The 15,942-nt window shown below is 60.7% G+C and overlaps 2 protein-coding genes across 3 annotated transcripts in view; both read right to left on the minus strand.

Annotated features, from left to right (window-relative positions):
- CABP1 (calcium binding protein 1) overlaps nt 1-15,215 on the minus strand; it is a 21,307-nt gene extending 6,092 nt beyond the window's left edge. Inside the window, exons 1-2 of one of the 2 annotated variants that reach the window (XM_056130989.1) lie at nt 5,174-5,296; nt 621-806 (exon numbers count right to left, since the gene is read on the minus strand). In XM_056130989.1, the coding sequence (XP_055986964.1) occupies nt 621-806; nt 5,174-5,218 (231 nt within the window). In that variant the 5' untranslated portion in view covers nt 5,219-5,296. Of the gene's footprint in view, nt 1-620; nt 807-5,173; nt 5,297-14,506 lie in introns of those variants that run through there. The other variant, XM_056130988.1, reaches the window with a different exon arrangement.
- Nucleotides 1-15,942, minus strand: part of ACADS (acyl-CoA dehydrogenase short chain) — a 146,781-nt gene that overhangs the window by 61,334 nt on the left and 69,505 nt on the right. The gene's annotated exons all lie outside the window — the stretch shown is intronic.

A 15,942-nucleotide genomic window follows, 5' to 3' on the forward strand; every position in this document is an offset into this window, starting at 1 on the left:
CTTATCCATGGTGCTGTCACTCCAACTCCAAACCCCCCAAGTTCCAATCTTCTGTGCCCACCCCTTGTCCCGGCAGTTAGCTGCTTCTCTAGAATGCAACCGTCACAGTACCTACCTCTTGGCGACACAATGAACCTTAAATGCAGGGCTCAAAAAAAAAGCTCCGAATAAATGCTCAAGAGAAGATAAAAGCCAAAGCAATGCTGTCTGCTAGTATTCCTTATCTTTGCTTTTGGTCCACATCAGGCGATGCTCAGGGCTTACTTCCAGCTGTACTCAGGGATCGCGTCTGGCAGAACTCAGAACACCACACTGGGTGCCACAGGGACTGAACCCGGGTGGGCTGCGTGCAAGCCGAACAAGGCAAACGCCTTACCTCTGTCCTATCTCGCCAGTCCCCGTTATTATTCCTTCTTGCCGGCAGATGTGGACCCACCAGCGCCTTGCAGTCAGACGGGACAAGTGGTGGAGGGCTGGGGCAGGAGGGGATCCCCAAGCCCACGGTTGGAGGTGTGTTAGGAGAGGGCACCAGAACTGCTTCTTCCCCGGACCTCCTGGCTCTCCGGCCCGGCGAAGCCACGCAGACAGAGGGGCAGGGCCTCCGGGGCCCACTTACGTACAGGCTGCCGGTGGTCCGCGAAGCCCTTGCGCAGGAAGATGCAGGCAGGCCCCAGCAGGTTGTGCATGAGGGCGCAGTTGTGGGCCAGCGCCAGGAGCGGTCCAGGGAGCTCATCAGGGGCCGCCAGCCCTTCGCCCTCGTCGCAGGTCTCCACGGCTGAGTAGCTGCTTCTCTCCTCCTGGCGCATCTTCGGCACCATGCCGAGGTAAGAGAGGGGTGGCCGTCACCTCCTGCTCGGCCTGCCCCCCACCCTGAGGGGCCCGGGGGTGCCCAGGTCTGCGCGGGGTGTCTCCAGGTGTTGGCCCCAGGGCTGCTCCAGGGAGAGCTGCGGTGATGGACACCCTCTGCAGAGCACATGCACACATGCGACACACGCACAGATTCACACTGGGGTGTGTGTGTGTGTGTCTGTGTGTGTGTGTGTGTGTGTGTGTGTGTGTGTACTCTAAGAGTCGCGGGCTCCTGTCCATTCTGAGACTAACGGGTCATCCTTCCCCAGCGGCCCCACAATCTGCATGCAGGGCTGAGCTGGCCGGCAGACTTGTCCCCTCCAGGCCCCCCAGGATCCCAGGGGCAGACTGAGAGGACAGTGAGAGCTGGTGCAGCCAGTGGGCAGGACTGGAGGGGGCTGCCCAGGGCTCAGGGCGGGCTTGGGAAGAGCAGGCACTGGAGCCAGCGCTTATCCTCCTGAACCGACAGCCTCACCCTGGGCCAACCCTTCTGAGTTCAGACCCTGGAGAGGCCAAACCAAGCACACAGCAGGGCAGGGGTGCATTGCCCCCTCCGGCCCCTCCCCCCACCGCCCAGCCTGCTTGCAACAGCCCTTGCCCCTGCTCCCGCCTTCCCTGGCTCTGCTGACCGAATATAGCCGCGCTCCCAGACCCCGGCGCCCAGCCTCTTCGCTGCCCGTTCCCACGCGGCTATAAAAAGTCTGGGCGGCCCATGGAACAGCCCCCGAGGAGAGCACAGTGCCCAGACACAACATCTCCCCCCCAGCCCCGAGCCTGGGGCGGCCGTGATCCCCGCTGGCACCCCTGCCCTCCCCCGGGGACCCAGCCTGACTGACGCGCCTCTGTGCGTCCTGGCCCCCAGGGCTGCTGCCTCTCCCCTTCTCCCGCCCCTAGCTCATGGGGGGGCTCCCAGGACACCCCAAGATCTAGGGGGCCTGTCCCTCCAGCGCAACCTCCACTTCCCTCCTCTCCCCACGTCCGAAGCCCCTCCAGGCCTGGCAGGACGAGAGGTACCTGGTTTCTTGAGGCCTGAGCCTCAGCCCCCGAGCGGGATGAGGGCAATCGGGGCTCGTTGTAGGGTTCCTCAGCCGCTGAGCAAGGTGGCATCCAGCCCCCGGGGCCGGGGCAGAACCAGAGATTTCCCTGTCTGGGAGGGGTTCAGAGGAAGAGGGGTTGCCCGGGGGTAGGGCGGAGGGGGTAGGGCAGGCCAGCAGGGGCTTCGCCCCCTCAGACAAACTCCGGAAACATTAGTTGGGGATCAGCATTTTCTGTCCCTGGCTGACTCTCAGCCACCGGGCTCAGAGAGGCAGTTCAAGGAGACAAACTCGGCTCGGCCGCCCGCAGCGCTGTGTGACCTCAGGCAGCGCACTGCCCCTCTCTGGGCTCTGGCTGCCCTCTCTGCAGCCTGGGCAGGCCGAGCGCTGGGAGAGGACAGACACTTGGGAGAACGACCAGAGCCTGTGCATGGGGCTGAGGGCCCGGGAAGGCCTGATCCATGGGGTTGCCATGGTGATGGCAGTGCCGATGACAGCGGTGATGACAGTGACAGGCGAGGCGAGTGAAGAGATGCGGGGGGCCAGAAGGCATTGACTGCTGGCTCGGGGGAAGTGGGAGCCTGTTTGCCAGTCAGGAAGCAAGCGAGAAGGATGGAGGGGCTGGATCAGGTGGTGGCGGGGGAATTTCCACTGCCTCTCCCGCGCCGCACCCGCCCGGCACCCCGTCCCCCTGCGGCTGCTAATGACACCTGACAGCCGGGGCAGGCGGCGCTCACTGTGCCCTGCTCCTGGGCGGCAGGAGGCCGGTGGGCAGTGGCCTCCGAGCGGAGCCGCCTCCTGACACCCAGAGAAGCAGAGGGGGCCCCTCCCAAGGGGTGCGCACTCTGACAGTGCAGGTCAGCGCCCCCCGCAGGGAGCCAGGCTGGAAAGAGGAAGTGGGTCCGGGCGGGGAGGGTGGCGCGGGGACAGGGATGGAGCAGAGCTGGTCACTGTCAGTGACATTGGACAGCAGAGATGACACAGAGACACAGAGGGCAGCCTGGAACACAGGCGAGAACACAGACCAGCCGGGGGCCACGCACAGCCCCGCCTCAGGGGGGTTGACCCTGGCTCTGCTCCCGGTGGGCAACCACAGGAGAGGTCTGATCTCGGGGTCCCCTCCTTTCTCTAGGGAACACCCGAAGAACTCCGTGAGTTCCGGCAGCTCACAGGCGCTGAAGAGGATGTGGATATTCGGGAAATAGAAGCACCAACAGCACCCGCACCCACACACAGACCATGGCACGGAATGCTGTCCGTTGGCCGTCTCCTTCCTGATTCTGCGACCCAATCGCTCCTGCTTGCCTTTGTCCCAGAGTGGGGGAGGTGAGCCTGGCGGTGTCAGGACACTTGCTGACATTTGGGGAGCAGTGCGCTCCAGGCCGTGAGCAAAGCGCCCGACCGGGCGCAGACGGTCACCTCAGGCGGCAAATATTACCTATTTCTGCTTGCCAGACAAGGGAATCGAGGCACAGAGAGGACAAGTCATCGTCCAAATGCCCCAGGTCAAGTCCATGGAAGGGAAGGTGGGCAGGGTAGACTGGGGAACATTCCTAAGTTTATTTCTTTAAACTTTAAACTTATATTCTTTCTGTCTCTGTCTCCCTCTCCTTTCTTTGTTTTGGCTCACACCCAGCAAGGCTCATGCTTAGCCCTGACTCTGTGTTCAGGAATCACTCCTGGTGATGCTCGGGGGACCATATGGGACTGAACATGGGTCAGCTGCGTGCAAGACCCTACCCTCTGCACTCTCCCTCCAGCCCTCCTTCCTCCTTCCCATCCATCCTCCTCCTCTGCCTCCCTCCCTCCCTCCCTCCCTTCCTCCCTTTCTTGTTTTTCTGCCTGGCAGGCACTTCGCCACTGAGCTACATCCCTGGCCCACTTTGAAATAGGTCTCAGCAGAACCGAGGGGAAGGCTCTTCCCTCTCAGCTCCACATTAGTGGTTTTCAACTACCAGCTGCAGATTAGTCAAAAAGGTTGAGCCCCCCCCCCCACTACCTCCCTCAAAAAAGAAGGAAAAGGAAAAAATCGAGGCTAGAGGCAGGCTTTACCTGTGGGAGGCCGGTTTGACCCCTGTCACCACACTGTCCCCCCAAGAATTGCCAGGAGCAATAATCCCCAAGCAGAGCCGAGAACATCTTCCCCCCTTCCCAAAACAAAACAAAAAAAGGTTGGAAATCACTGCTTTGGATTAATTCAGATCAGTTTCTGCTTCTCTGCCTCCGCGTTGAGGCCAGTTCTGATGCAGAAGACTCCCCTAAGGAAATGACAGAGGAGTGGGGGGCGTGGGGGACTCCCCCGAAGGAAGAAGGAAGAAGAAGCCAAGGAACAGAAGGATCCCAAGGAACAGCGAAGATGAGAACGAATTAATTCGCGGCGAGCAATTCAGCTAAATGAGGAAGGCGACAGCAGAAAGGACCCACTGTCCAGCCCCAGGCGGCCATCAAAGGGACCAGGCAGGCAGAACAAAGAGGACTGGGGGCAGGGTCACCGTGAGCGACTTGAGACTTTTCCTGGGTCACTGAGTCTGAGAAGCAAAGAGTTCCCGAACTGGCACATGCAAGAATGCAGAGAAACCTCCCAAACGTCCTCTCTTTAACTAACCCCCCAGTTCCTCCTGGGGCTCCCTGCAGAGGGCTGAGCACGCTCTGGAGCTTCTCCCCTCCCCCCCCCCCCCCCCCCCCCCCCGCAGGGCAGCAAAACCTTCCTTGTGACTTGGGCAGGGATGCTCGGGAGGGGATATTTGGTGCCTAAAGGAATGCTTGGAGAGGATTATCCCACGGATAAGCAACGGATCCGGGCCCCACACCCCAGGTCTTGATGGAAGCTATCCCAAAGCATCAAGGAGAGAGGGAGACAGCTCGTTCGATTCCTGCCCGCGCAAGGGGACCTACCACCCAAACCCAAGGCTCGGAAGGCTGAGTGCCAGTAGAGAGGGTAAGAGACCCTCGGAGGAGATGAACGAGCCCCTGGCTGGGAAGGAGCAAGTCCCAGGGCATCCCTCTGACGAGGCGGCCAGCTCCCCCGCTCTCTCCCCAGACCAAAGCTTCTCTGGCCCCTAAATCCTGTGCCGCCCTCTCGGCCCTTCCCACCTTCCTCCACCGAGGGGCAACTTCAGCTCAGAGCCTGGGGATGAAGACAGAAGAGGACTGGAGGTGGGACCCGGAAGTCCTTGCAGACAGAAAGGGAGCAAGCTTTAGGACGCCCCCCTTTAGAGCCCAATCTCTGGGACCACCAAGGGCAAGAGCCCTGATCCCCAACCCCAGCCTCAAGAACTCTAGACACGTACCTTCCTGGAGAGACTTCTCAGTGGAGACTTGACACAGTTGCCCATCCTAAGCAGAGGAGGCCCCTGGCGGGCACAGGTCCATGGAGGAGGGTCCCGGGGGCTGAGACCTGAGTGGGGTGGGCCAGCACGGCTCTGCAAAACCTCACGCTCTCACGCTCTCACGCTCCTGCCTGCTCCTGGGTGTGTGTGTGTGTGTGTGTGTGTGTGTGTGTGTGTGTGTGTGTGGTGCGTGTTTTGTGTCTGTGGGTTTAACTTTCTGGACACTTTCTTCAGGAGCGGAGGGCGGGCGGGAGAGCGCAGGACACAGAGAAAAGCACCGGATAGCTGAGAGCAGATCGACATCAGATTAGAGCGTGCGTGCGTGTGTGTGTGTGTGTGTGTGTGTGTGTGTGTGTGTCTCTCTCTCTCTCAGATCATTCCCTTCAATCAGGCTCCTCCTCTCCCGCTGCCAAATCTGCAGGCAGAGACGGGCCCAGGAGGGGGCCCAGCGGGGCAGCCACAGCTGAGAATTAGGCCAGCAGACACGGAAGGCAGAGCAGGCCACTTTGGGCCCCGAAAGTCAGAGGATCTCCTCGTTCCTGGAGTGTGCAAGTACAGACACGCGTGCGCGTGCACACACACACACGCGCACACACACACGCACGCGCACACGCACGCACACACTCAGGCAGAGACCAGTGTCCGAACTGTCCCCGATGCTGAGTGCAGTCCACAGAGCAGGCAGCTTCGAGGGTCCGGGGGGGCTGCACGTCTCTGTCCCACGCTGACTTCCACACTTGCCTCATCAGACACGGGTGATGTCTCCCACAGCTGTTCCTTTTGCTCCCTTGGCAATCAGTGGGGTCTCTTGAGGGGCTCCAGGGGAGTAGAGGCGGCCTGGGTGGGCCAGGTGGGGGGCAGCCAGGCAGGGGCAGAGGACCTGAGCAGGGCCAGCCAATCCGTTCCGGACCTTCTGCCTCCTCCTGGGTGAGGCTCATGCCGCGGCGGTGTCCTGGGGCTGCCGAGCAGACGTGGTCCTTAGCTGACTGTTCTCAAGGTCCTATGGCGGTGATTAGCTTGGTGGTGATTAGCTCTTCTCGCAGCGGGGCTCTTGCCTTGTGGAGGGGCTGCAGCTCCACCCTCAGACGTTGAAACCAAGCTACAGCCCCAGCCAGACCACCCAGGAGAGGAAGTGGCCCGTCCTCAGCACTTCCCAGCAGGGGGCAGCAGAGAGAGGATGGGGCGTCCAGCTCCTGCACGCCCCCCAAACCCCGCCAACCACCCTTCCCTGTGGGAGACTGAAAGGTCTCAATCTCCAGGGATCCTCTCCCAGGAACTTTCTGGCCGGCTTTGGGGGCTGGTCAAAACTTCTGGGAAAGAGCTGGAGGACACGGATGCTGAGTCCAGACCCTGGGCCGGCAGTCAGGGCGGCTCCTGGTCAGCTCTTCACATGGCTGCCGCCGCTGCTGACCAGGGAATGGGTGAAAACTCCGCAGCCTCGTTTGGGTCAGAGCTCCAAAAAAGGGGGCATGTGGGGAAGGAGGGGCACCCTCTGAGGCCCAAGGGAGGAGGCTGGGGAGGGACTGTTGGCCCCCCAGGGGGCCGGAAGTGGACTGCAGCTGCCTGGGGACTGGACTGCAGAGAGGGAGTCAGCAGCCATCAGCAATCATTTGCTTCCTTCAGAGCCTGGAAATGGGGCGTGAACCAAGCAAGGGGCCAGGGGAGGCCCCAGGGAGGGCTCAGCTGGACGGAAGGATCTGGAGGCCGAGCCTGGACTGGGCCCGGCTCTGCTTCTGTCTGGTCACTCACCGAACTCAAGCTTCCTCCACTGGAGGACAGAGCTTCCCCTCGCTTGCTGGGAACTTTCCTGGATGAGGTCTAGAGAGTAAGTAAGGACAGGAACCAGAGAAGGATCACGTATGTGGGGTGTCTGCCAGCCCAGAGCTCAGGTCCGGGCGCATGGCGAGGGGAGGGCGCACGAGGTCGCTGGCTTCCTTCCAGCGGTGGGCACCAGCTTTGACCACCCACATGCATTAGCTCTCAGCCAAGGAAGGCGACAAAGAGGAGCAAAACCCGACACCCCAGAGCCAACGGATGCGATTTGCTCTGCCCCCGGCGGGTCATCACATCGACCTGGCTCACCGCCAAAAGTGGAATTGTTCTGGAAAATAAATCACCCCGCACTCCCCTCGCCCCAACCCGCTGGAAATCCAGTTTCTGGGCCACACCCAGCCCTATTCAGGCGTTCTCCTGGCTCTACACTCAGGAATCACTCCTGGTGGTGCTCAGGGGACCCTGTGCAGTGCCGGGGATCAAACCCAGGTTGAGAGGCCACATACATGCAAGGTGAGGGCCCGACCCACTGTGCTTCAGCTGCGCCCCCCAGCACCCAAAGCCACTGCTACTCCCCGCCACCATCTAGATTGTTCCAGTGCCCGGTGGGGCTGATTTAGCCCACTTTGGGAAACAAGTGTGTGGGGATGGGTTTAGAAAAGACCAGGAAGTGAAATCTAGAAAACTGACCAGCCACGGACTCCTGAAGGGTTAGGGCCCACCAGGGAGCCCAGGGTGGTCTCAGGCCCTAAGCACAACTCCGGCCACAGGAGCTTGCTGGGGGTCTCTGCAAAGGCAGGGACTGAAACGCCAGCTGCAGACCCGAAAGTCTGGGGGCTTCCGCAGACACCGTGATGGTGTTTAGAGCAGAGGGTCACGCCAATTAACCTGCCAGTGCTGACGGCAGAGACCAGAAGGCAGAGTCTGGCAGATGCGGGTTCAAGTTTTGCCTTGATACCTTGCAAGGGTGTGATCCTGAGGACAAGTTTGTCTCTCTGAGCCTCGTTTTCTTTCTTTCTTTTTCGCTTTTTGGGTAACACCTGGCGATGCTCAGGGGTTACTCCTGGCTCTGCACTCGGGAATTAGTGCTCAGGGGTCCATATGGGATGCTGGGATCGAACCCAGGCTGGCTACATTGCAAGGCAAATGCCCTCCCTGCTGTGCTATTGCTCCAGCTCCCTATGAGCCTAATGCCTCCCTCCAGGGCTCTTACGAGGACCAGACACAGTACATGCAAGTGGCCTAGAGGGTATCCTTCACCCTCTCTTAGCCATCAAGGGCCAGAACTGGGGTCAGACAGTAGGCAAGGTTCTTGCCTTGCACATGGCTGAGCTGGATTCAATCCTGGGAACCCCATAGGGTTCCCCAGATCCTACCGGAGTGATCTCTGAGTGCAGAGCCAGGTATAGGCCCTGAATACTGCTGGATGTGGCCCGCAATCAAAAACTAGCGATAAAAAACAACATCCAAAAAAGGCCAGACACGAGCAACCAAAGCAATAGCACAGCAGGCTAAGTGCTCGCCTTGCACACAGCTGACCCGGGATGGATGCTTAGCACCTCCTATGGTCCCCCTGACCCCTGCCAGGAGCGATTTCTGAGCACAGAGCCAGGAGCAAGCCCTAAGCACTGCTGGGTGTGACCCCCAAATCAAAACACCACAACAGAGGCAGCAGAAGGCCAGGAGTGGCCTCCGGCACTTAGCAGGGCAGCCCAGCTGCCAGACCTGGTGACTTCTGCCCCCTGCAGGTCAGCCCTGGGCACAGCACCCTTTTGCTGACCTTGGGCTATGCTTCTGTCCTTGGAAAGAGAAGAGACCCGTCAGGAGCAGGAAAGTCACATGCTCTGAAGAGGCCCCATTCTCCTTAAGCTTTGGGGATGCTGACACTAAGCTTGAAGCTAGGGATCAGGGGGCCCACCTGAAGCCCTTTGGGGTGGGAGAGGTGGGGTGGTGGGAGGCCGGAGTGACAGGAGGAGCCGGTAATCCTGAAGGAGCAGGGAGCTGCCTTGACTTTCTACAGACAAGTGTGAACAGGGCTGAGTGGGAGGGGCGGGGGGGCTTCTCTACAGAGCAAAGCTCAACCCAGGGCCCCATTCCCGTACACTGAGGCCGCAGCCTCTGGTCCCCTGAAGTGACACTCCGGGCTCTGGAATGGAATCATAGGATCAGAGGGATGAGCAGCATAAGGCCCTTGCTGATTACTCCTGATTAGGCTGGCCTCGGGCCCTGATCAGTGCCTGCAGCGGCATCTGAACTTGGATGCCAGCCAGTGCTAAGACACTCAGTGGGCAGGTAAGAGCCGTTCTGCAGCTCTGACAAACAGGAACCATGCCGAGGGGGCCGGCAGTGCAGTGCGGCCCTACACCTCATCGCCAACCAGCCACGGACTTACCCTGTGACCTTTGCACAAGCCACATCCATTCTCTGGAGTCTTTTCCCTCCATCTCTGAGAGGGGGGAAGAGAATGCCAACCTCTGCACGTCACTCCAAGATGATTATGGGAAAAGACTTGGCCATTATTGGGAAAAGGGTGTCCAGAATGAGGTCTTAAGTTCCCTTGCTTCTTCTCCAAAACAGTAGAAGCAGGGGCTGGAGCGATAGCACAGCGGGTAGGGCATTTGCCTTGCACATGGCTGACCCGGGTTCGATTCCCAGCATCCCAGATGGTCCCCCAAGCACCGCCAGGAGTAATTCCTGAGTGCAGAGCCAGGAGTCACCCCTGTGCATCGCCGGCTGTGACCTCCCCAAACAAAAAACAGTAGAAGCAAACAGATATCCTCAGAGACTCCCCAAACTGACATGCAGAAGACAGTCTACGCCTAGCAGCTCTGATTAATGATGCCCCCAAGTGACCCTGGCCCCAGGCCCTAAAAGAAAGGCAACAAGTTTCCCAGCCTCCCTCTGGGAGCCACTGACACTTGACCTAGCAAGAAGGAGGGAAATACACAGCCTTCCTCGTGTGAATTGAGTGACTGGACCCATTAGGACCAGTACAGACTCCCCCATCCAAGTAAGAACACTCTGAAGCCCAGAGGTCAGAGATACCATTCACTTAGTTATTTTCTGGTTTCTTTTTTGGTCTTTTTTGGGGGGGACGGTGCGCATACCAGATGGTGCTCAGGGGTTACTCCTGATATCACTCCTAGTGGTGCTCGAGAGACCATATGGGATGACGGGGATCGAACCCGGGTCGACCACGTACAAGGTAAGTGCCCTACCTTCTGTACTATTACTCTGGCCCCCCCCCTTTTTTTATTTGTGAGCGAAACGGTGCTCAGGGCTGACTCCTGGTCCTATGCTCAGGGATAACTCCTGGCAGGGCTGGAGGACCATATGGGGTGCCGGAGATTGAACCCCGATTCAGCTGGATTAGGGCCCTGATCAGCTCCTGCGCCAGCATTTGAACTTGGATGGCAGCCCAGCACCAAGGCACTCAGTCGTCAGGTAAGAGCCGCTTTGCAGAAGCTGCTCTTGCCTTGCCATATGTACGTAAGGCAAGTGCCTTACCTGTTGTACTATCTCCCCAGCTCCTCACTCATTCATTTGCCTGCTCAAGGAAATCTGCCATCCCGCTCCGTACAAAGCAGTCTGGGAAGTGGACTAATTGTCTCCAATCAGAGTCTGCTCTCAAACTAGAAAGTAGGGGTGAGTCGCAGGGTGTGTGTGTCGGAGTATGTGTGTGGGGGGACACATACAAACTAAAGTCTTTTGTTTCCATTTGTTTTCTCCAAGGGGTGTTTCTTCCCAACCTAGGTGAGAAGCAGCAAAAAATATTTTTCTTAAGATAGTTTTTCAAGACCCAATGCCAAGAATTTCCCCAAGACCTGCATGTTCTGAGTTAATATTCAACTTCACAGGGCCAGGTGCAGTGATAGTACAGGGGCGTTTGCCTTGCATACAGATGACTTGAGTTTGATTCCCCAAATCCCATATGATCCCCCAAGCATTGCCTGGAGTAATCCCTAAATGCAGAACCAGGAGTAACCCCTGAACATCACCAGGCTTGCCCCTGAACAAACAAAAATCTAACATCTCCTCTCAAGGTTTGTCCTTAGCTGGCCCTAAATAAGGAACTGTGGAAGGTCTTTTGTCATTTGGCTCCTTCCAGAACTTTCCCCACTTGGAGAGGAAGCAACTTCCAAACTATCTTACATGGTCCCATGCCCAGACAATTACACTCTTCATAACAATAACATTTATGAAGACTGCCCACACCTAGCACCATAGCTAGAGCCAGGTCACTGCCATCCCTTATTTGTTGAAACCCTTGTCCTGCTAGCTCTGCGAAGTCATTTTAGATGACCTCATTTCGGAGTTAAGAAACCGAGACCAGAGATAGAAAATCACTGGCCCAAGGTCACGGGGTTAGGAGGTGACAGAGCTGGGAAAGGAAATCAGAAGTCCCTGGTGTAGGCCCAAACCCCAGAGAGTATGAAGGTCCCCGGAGCTCTGGGCCGCTTCTAATTGCTCCCCAGCCCTCCCAAAGGAGTAGCCTACCTAGGTACCTTCAGTGCCACTTTTTTCTGGTTTTGGGGGTCACACCTGGAAATGCTCGAGGGTTACTCCTGGCTCTGTGCTCAGAAGTCACTCCTGGTGGTTCTCGGGGGACCATATATACTATGCAAGGCCAAAGTCCTCCCCTCTGTGATATTATAACGGCCCCCTCTTCAGCATCACTTGGAACTCCGATGTTCCCTGAATCTAATGTAAGACGAAAGGAGCTCTGACGTGAGACCAGAGAGATAGTATAGAGGGGAGGGCACTTGCCTAGCATGCAGCCGACCTGGGTCTGATCCCCGGCATCCCCTTTGGTCCCATGAGCCCACCAGGAATGATCCCTGAGCACAGAGCCAAGAGTAAATCCTGGGCACCGCCGGGTAGGGCCCCAAACTGAAAATCTGACACAGTCCTTGGAAGGTAATCAACAATAGTGACAACCATTGCGGCGGCGGGCATCTCCAGAAGACCCGCCTAGGCACCAAGATCACAAAGAAATGGGTTGAAGGAGGTTGGGCACGGGCCAAGGAGATAGCTCAATGGGTGGGGAGAACCAAGAGGAACCTCTAAGCACTGAGAAGTAGCCCCTGAGCAGCACCAGATACAGCCACAAAGACAAAATACATAGCTATGTTCTCATATAACGGGGTTTTTTGGGGCTGGAGCGGTAGCACAGTGGGTAGGGCATTTGCCTTTCACACGGCCAAGCCAGGTTTGAATCCCAGCATCCCATATGGCCCCTCCAAGCACTGCCAGGAGTAGTTCCTGAATGCAGAGCCAGGAGTAACCCTTGAGCATTGCAGGGTGTGACCCAAAAAGCAATAATAATAATAATAATAATAATAATGGGGCATTTCTTGGCCCTAAGCAGAGCCCGACTTCCTATATTCAGAACGCCATTTCCCTGCTCTTGGTCCTGATCCTGTCTCCAAGACAGAATTCTCAAGGAGAAAAAGACGGGCAGAAAAGACTAACCCTGCATCTCAGAAGGCCGGAAACGGACACCCAGGTGCCAGGCCAGGTTTTGCGGTTGCCGGTGTTTCGGCAGATGAACCCCTCAGAGCCATTGCAGGAAGCCCAAGTGGACCCGGCAAAGCTTTAAAGGAAACATCTGCAGCTCCAGAGCTGAGCTTCCCGAGGGAGCTAGTAAATATTTGATGGGACCTTCCAGATCACCCTGACTCGGGTGACCCTGTGACATTTCAGAACACTAGGCTGCGGACTCGGGGAGAGAAGCCGGTGGCTGCAATGCTCAGTGCATGGAAAGGACCCACACGGGTGAGTCCAGTCCTACTGCAGAGAAATGGGCCCTTTCGGCTGCAAGTCAAGTCAGTTCACGAGCCAGCTGAGCAACCAAGAGGCGTGTGACTTGACAAACTGCCCTTCCTGGCTGCTGGGCTAAGCTTCAGAGGAGCTGAACCCCTTGCGCTTGTCCTTACCTGCTGTTGCCCCAATCCCCAGCGAAGGAGAAGATAAATGAATCGATCGTAATGGTGGGGGGGGGGGTCAGCTCAAAGGGCTGGAGCATGTGCTATCATGTGGAACCCTAGGTCCAGTACCCAGCACCACACAGTCTCCCCACCCCCGGGAGTGACTCCCGAGCACTGTACTGACAACAGTTCCCAGGCATCCTGTGCAATCAGGGGGTCCCCAATCCCATGGTGTTCTGTTCACAACTCAGTGCTGATGCCCGGAATTAATCCCCTGCCCCTCCTCATTAATTTCTAAGCTGCCGTGGCCAGCTTCTCCCCTGTGGCCTGTCCCCACCCTGGGCTCTCCCAGTGCCCAAATCTCTACTCCCCAGAAGTGTTTTGCAGAGAACTTGGCTAATGAGGGCTTCCCGCAGGAACAAAGTCGCACACGGCTGCCCTGTCACACTGCCACAGCCAGACCTCCCTGGCACCCGCCGCTGCCAGTAGTACACCCTGCAAATGATTGTGCAGATCTGAAACCTCTCTCTCTCTCTCTCTCTCTCTCTCTCTCTCTCTCTCTCTCTCTCTCTCTCTCCCTCTCCCTCTCCCTCTCCCTCTCCCTCTCTCCTCCCCCCTCCCCCCCCCCCCCCCCCGTTAGGATTGGGATCCCGGACAAGCCAGTAGCTTGAATCAGCTGCTCATGCTCCCTCTAGCACATACAACGCTCAGGGCCGCAGCAACCCCGCAGCCGCCCCACGCCAGGCAAACACCGGAGTGAGCCGCTGCATTACACTCGCCGGCTGTGGCCGCGCAGTCCAGATGCCCGTGTGGGGACTTCATCGGGGGCTCACAACCACACAACCGGAGGCTTTGGCTCAAGAGCTATTGGCTCCCTTCTGCTCAGCCCCTCCGCAGCCCCACACACCGGAGGACGAGGACCGACTGTCACGAGGCGCCGGGAGTCCCTGAGCAGGGGCCAACTGGAGGAGCCAAGAGTGACCGGAAGTCACCCTCCTGACCCTGGAAGCACAGCGCCTCCCGCTCGGGGGTCCTTGGGGCTTAGTCCGTCCCCACAGTTCGCCAACAGCCGCGCTAGTGCCCACGGGGGGTGGAGGGACCCTGCAGTTCCAGTCGATCCGGGCTTCTGTGCCACCCCCGTCTGCACCCCCTGGCGCCTCCCCGGCTCTCTGCTATTTGTGCGTCTCCTTCGAGCTCTCCAAACTTTTCCAGGTCTCCGGGACCACCCCAGGCAGCGGCTAGGGTTCCCCACGCCCAAGCAAGTCCGTGGTCCCCCGAGTGCCGCGCGTGGCGCCCACCCCACCAGCGACCCCGCGCCCCGCGGGGCGGTGCTGGCCGTGCGCCAGCAGAGTGGGTTTGGCGTCGCGCTCTCGGAGCGCCCCTCGGGACCCCTGCGCGGCGGGAGGCCAGGGGTCGCTCCCTCCCGGGACCGGCCGGCGGGTGCGCCGGAGGCCGGGCGCGTGGACAGCGCCCAGGGTGCTGAATCAGGCGCGGCGGGAGGCGCGCGCGGGCCGGGCGCGGGGCCGCGGGGGCCGCGGGGAGCGAGGCGGCGGGCGCGGGGTCCCGAGCGCGTGCCCCGGAGGCGCGGCCTTACCTGGCCGAAGGCGGAGCTGAGCATGGGGCGCAGCTGGTGGAGGAACGGGTCCGCCTCGGACGCGGCGCCGGGAGCCGAGTCCCCGCGAGCCGGGGCGCGCGGCGAGCCCCGGAGGCCGAGCGCCGGGGACGGCGCCCGTTCCTCCCCGTCCCGCCCGCGGACCCGCGGCAGCGGCGACGGCGGCGGAGGTCGGGGCGCCGCGGCGGGCAGCGCCTCCCGGGGCCTGCAGTGCGCGGGGGGCAGCCCGCGGCGGCGCCCCCGCGCGCCCTCCTCCCGCGGCGCGGGCCGGCACAGGGGCCTCCGCGAACTGGGGTCCCCGGACGGCGGCGGCGTGCCCGGGCACGGGTCGGGCAGCCGGCGGCCGGGCAGCAGCCCGGGCTCCCGGGCCGGGCCGTGGCGGGGCGCCCGGCTGCCCCCGCTCGCCGCCGCCGCCTTCAGCAGCGACGTCTTGGACTCGCTCTTGGCGATGTGCGAGCTCATCGCGGCGCGGCCCGCGCTCGCATGGCCCGGCGGGGGCGGCGCGGGGCGGCGCGGCGCGGGGCCCCCGGCGGGCAGGTTGCTGGGCGCCCGGCGGGAGCCCAGCCCGAGGACGCGCTGCAGGCGGGCGCCGTCCCCCGGCCGCTTCAGTGCGGCCCCGTCGCCGCCGCCCATGTGACAGCGCAGCCTCGGCGCCCGGAGCCCCGAGCTCCCCGGCGGCTGGCGGCGCGGCTCTGGGCTGCGGCGGGAGGGTGCGCCGCGTCCCCCCGAGCGCCCACCCCCGGCTCGGGCCGCCAGGTACCGCCGCGCCCCGCCCCGCGCCCCGCCCCGCGCGCGGGGAGCCCCGGTTCCGAGCGGCCCCTGGCGGCGGAGGGGCCGCTGCGGCGCGGAGCCGCGAGCGCGCCGGGGAAGGGGCTCGGCACCCGGGGGGCCCTCGCGAGCCCGGACCCCGAGCCCCGGCAGCTCGGACTGCCGAGCGGGCAGGCGGGCGGGCTAGGCTGGCGGCTGCCAAGCCCAGGGGGGCAGTGAACCGAAGCCGGGGGGCGCAGACACGCTGGCCTGCTTCGGACAACCGGCCGCCAGACCGGCCGGGTGGCAGGCGCCAGGCCGGGGCTTCTCAGCGTTCCCCGGCCCACGGTGGCGCGCGGGGCTGGCCCCTTGGCAAACCACCCCCACACTCCTCAGTTCTCTGGACGGAGACAGCAGGGGACGTCTGGGGAACTTTGCAGGGAGGGTCTGGTGATGATGGAGTCCCAGGTAGGACCCGTTGAGGGCCCTGCCTGCAGGTCCCGGCCCTGGTTCCCCGCTTCCAGCCCACCCTCGGAGGCGGTAGAGAAGTTCCTGCTCTTGGCTCAGGGGCCTGGGCGGAATCTCAGATCTCAGCATCTCTCTCTACCTGCCTGGGTCTGGGTTATCCACCTCTCTGAACCTGATTTTCTTCGATATAAAGTACAGATAAT

The sequence above is a fragment of the Sorex fumeus genome, unplaced genomic scaffold (assembly GCF_029834395.1).
Source record: "Sorex fumeus unplaced genomic scaffold, SorFum_2.1 ptg000083l, whole genome shotgun sequence".
Lineage (NCBI taxonomy): Eukaryota > Metazoa > Chordata > Mammalia > Eulipotyphla > Soricidae > Sorex > Sorex fumeus.